The sequence below is a fragment of the Microtus ochrogaster genome (genome assembly GCF_000317375.1).
Source record: "Microtus ochrogaster isolate Prairie Vole_2 chromosome 14 unlocalized genomic scaffold, MicOch1.0 chr14_random_3, whole genome shotgun sequence".
NCBI classification, from domain to species: Eukaryota; Metazoa; Chordata; class Mammalia; order Rodentia; family Cricetidae; genus Microtus; species Microtus ochrogaster.
This window is the reverse complement of record NW_004949098.1, coordinates 12520589-12524009: the sequence shown is the minus strand read 5'-3', so window position 1 is coordinate 12524009 and position 3421 is coordinate 12520589. Positions and strand designations below refer to the sequence as shown.

The 3421-nt window shown below is 44.8% G+C and overlaps 1 protein-coding gene across 1 annotated transcript; it reads right to left on the bottom strand.

Moving 5' to 3' along the window:
- Positions 1–3011: 3011 nt before the first annotated feature.
- On the bottom strand, positions 3012–3419 carry LOC101989989 (glyceraldehyde-3-phosphate dehydrogenase-like; the record flags this gene model as incomplete). Its single annotated transcript, XM_005364788.2, has 1 exon — positions 3012–3419. A coding segment is annotated over one exon (405 nt), but the record flags the coding sequence as incomplete, so codon positions are not given.
- Positions 3420–3421: the final 2 nt, after the last annotated feature.

Genomic DNA, 3421 nt, shown 5'->3' with positions numbered 1-3421 from the left:
CACACACACACACACACACACACAGAGAGAGAGAGAGAGAGAGAGAGAGAGAGAGAGAGAGAGAGAGAGAGAGAGATTCATCCCAAAAGTTCTGTGACTCTAGGGAACCCTGACTAATACAGGATGGAAGGATTTGTGGGATATTCCTTTACACTGCATGAACATATGTCACAGTGATTGCTTTAACAAAAAGAAACAAAAAAACCCTAAATGGCCAATATCTAGACAGGATTTTCAGGATAGAGAAAATACTGGGAAGAAGGGTGGAGTCAGGGAGTCGCCAGCCAGATGGAGAGGAAGCAGGATGTATACAAAATGAGATAACAAGCCATGAGCCCTGTGGCAGTAAGTAAAGGATTAGAAATGGGTTAATTTAAGTTATAAGAGCTAGTTAGTAACAAGTCTAAGCTATTGGCCAAGCATTTTTAATTAATAATAAGTCTCTGTGTGGTTATTTGGGAATTTGCCAGCAGTCCCAATGAAAACTCTGCCTACAGGGGTTGCTACTGGAACCTGGAAGAGCAACAGTGATTGCAGGAGAATAGCATACATCAGGCACTGTGACCTCTAGCAGGGACAAGCAGTTGAGCTAAGGCTCAGCAAGGAGATCCAACCTGAGAAAAAATGCCCCTCAGCATCTATCTCTGTCACCTCATCTCCTTTCCAGTAAGATGTCATTCTCTAGGCAGATATAGAACTCAGGGTACAGAGAAGCTATCAAATGAAGCTACAAGAAAACAACTGGGCACTTACTAAGTTGACTTCAATGATTCAAAGTGCATTAGACATAAGTACTGTATACAAGCCTTATTTTTTATTAGAATTGTTCACTGTGACTTCAAAGGATCCTGGTCTTATATACTTCTGCAATTTCTTTTGGAATTGACCTTGAAGCTGATTTCGAAGACTGATCTAAGATTTACCCACCACAAACACATTATGTTTCTGTTTCCAGCAGGATATTTTTTTTACCATATTCATAAAAGTATTTTGTTTACCATCTCTCTACACCATTATCTTCTTGATGTGGCTTATTAACAAGCGATTAACAAAGAACTAATTACTTCCTTCTTCCAGTAAAATTGAATAAACTCTCTTTTTGAGTGTTAATCTGGAGTTTCTAGTGAGATGTTCTAAAATATATTCAAGGCTGGAGAAATGTCATAGTGGTTACAATCACTGACTACTTTTCCAGAGGACCCAGGTTCAATTCCCAGAGCTCATTTAGCGGCTCACATGGTCTGTAACTTCAGTTCTAGGGGCTCTAGTGCCCTCGTCTGATGTCCTTGATTTCCAGGCATGCACATAATACACAGGAAGGCATATAGGCAGGCAAAATATCTATACACATTAAAAAATAAATTAATATTTAAAAGTAAAATAAAATATACTTGAAAGTGCCGGAGTGGTGGCTAGCGATAAAGAGCTTTGCTTATGAAAGACCCAGAGTTCATTTTCTAGCACATATTTAGGTTGTGTAGTTAATAATCACCAATAGACCTGTGTTCTAAGCCCCCAGAACCCACATTAAAAAGCTCAGAATGCTGCTCTTCAATCCAGCTGCTGGGGAGCAAAGATAGGAAGACCCCGGAGGCTCGATGATCGGCTAGTCTTGCCAAATCAGCAAGCTCCATGCTCAGTGATAGATGCTGTCTCAATAAGATGGAAAGCAATAGAGGAAGACATCCTAATATCAAAGTCGGGTCTCCCATGGAGACATGGGCACACACATGTGTGTATACTCACATACAAACATGTATACTCATGCAGCACGCATGAATACACACATGTATTCCAGGTTGACTGAGGAAGACAAGCACCCAAACTGACTTTTTTGAGATATTATTTTATTTTTATTGCATGTGTTTGCATGCACACATGTGTGCAGGTTCTCAAGAAGGCAGAGAGGGTGTCTGTTCATGGGGACGCTTGTTTGTTTCTGGCTGCTTAGACCCAAAATAATTACACAGAAACCATATTAATTAAAACACTGTTTGGTCCATTAGCGTTTGCTTTTTATTGGCTAACTCTTACATATTAATTTAACCCATCTCCATTAATTTGTGTATTGCCACATCGTAGTGGCTTACCCAGTAACCCTCGGGCACCGGCAGGGCTACATGGCTTCTCCTTGACCCCGCCCTTCTTTCTCCCAGCATTCAGTCCAGTCCTCCCCGCCTAGCTCTGCTCTGCCTCACCCTGCTCTGCCTTAGGCTCAAAGCAGTTCATTAACCAATAAAAGCGACACACGGACAAAAGGACCTCCCACACCAGTTGTCAGATCCCCTGGAACTGGGGTAATAAGCAGTTTTGAGCCACCTGGCATGGGTACTGGTTTTGCTGGGTTCAAACATCTTCCTCGGGGGAGGGAGTGAAAGAGTAGAAGGTTTATAGCAGAGTCGCTGTGGGGGGAGGGGTAGAGGGACTTTTATAACTTCCCAGCACCCAGGGGTTCTGACCCAGGCATTCTGATCCGTTGACAGTTGACATTTCATGCTTGTCCCTCATTGGTTAGGCAACATCAGGACCTCTGACAGCGCCTGTTGCTAAGCGCTCAGGAAATATCCGTTGGTCACTCCTTATTGGCTAGGCATGGTCAGGACCTCTGACAGTGTCCGGCAGACTCCCGCTTGGCTCCTTTTCGTCTGGTAGGCCTTATCTTCCTGCGTAATGGGAACTGAACTCAGTTTCTCTGGAAGAGCAGCAAATACTTTTAACCACTAAACAATCTCGCCAGCCCCTACAGTTTAGGAAAAAGTCAACTCATTCAAAGCCCACTACTTTTGAATCATCTTTGAAGCCACAGTAACATTTTTTTTTTGAATAGGGGTGCAATGAACTTTATTGATGGTATTCAAGAGAGTAGGGCTCCCTAAGCCCCCTCCTGCTATTCTGGGGGTCTGGGGTGGAAACTGTGAGGGTGTCAAGGGTTAGTTAGGACAGGGACTGCTCAGCAGCCGAGGACCTCTCTCTTGCTGTGTCCTTGCTCAGATGGGTGGTCCAGGGCGGGCTTCTTACTCCTTGGAGGCCATGTAGACCATGAGGTCCACCATTCTGTTGCTGTAACCGAATTCATTGTTGTACCAGGAAATGAGCTTTACAAAGTCGTCATTGAGAGCAATGCCAGCCCCAGCATCGAAGGTGGAAGAGTGGGAGTCACTGTTAAAGTCACAGGAGACGACCTGGTCCTTAGTGTAGCCCAGGATGCCCTTTAGTGGGCCCTCGGATGCCTGCTTCACCACCTTCTTGATGTCATCATACTTGGCAGCTTTCTCCAGGTGGCATGTCAGATCCACGACGGACACATTGGGGGTAGGAACGCGGAAGGCCATGCCCGTGAGCTTCCCGTTCAGCTCTGGGATGACTTTGCCCACAGCCTTGGCAGCGCCAGTGGACGCAGGGATGATGTTCTGGGCAGCAC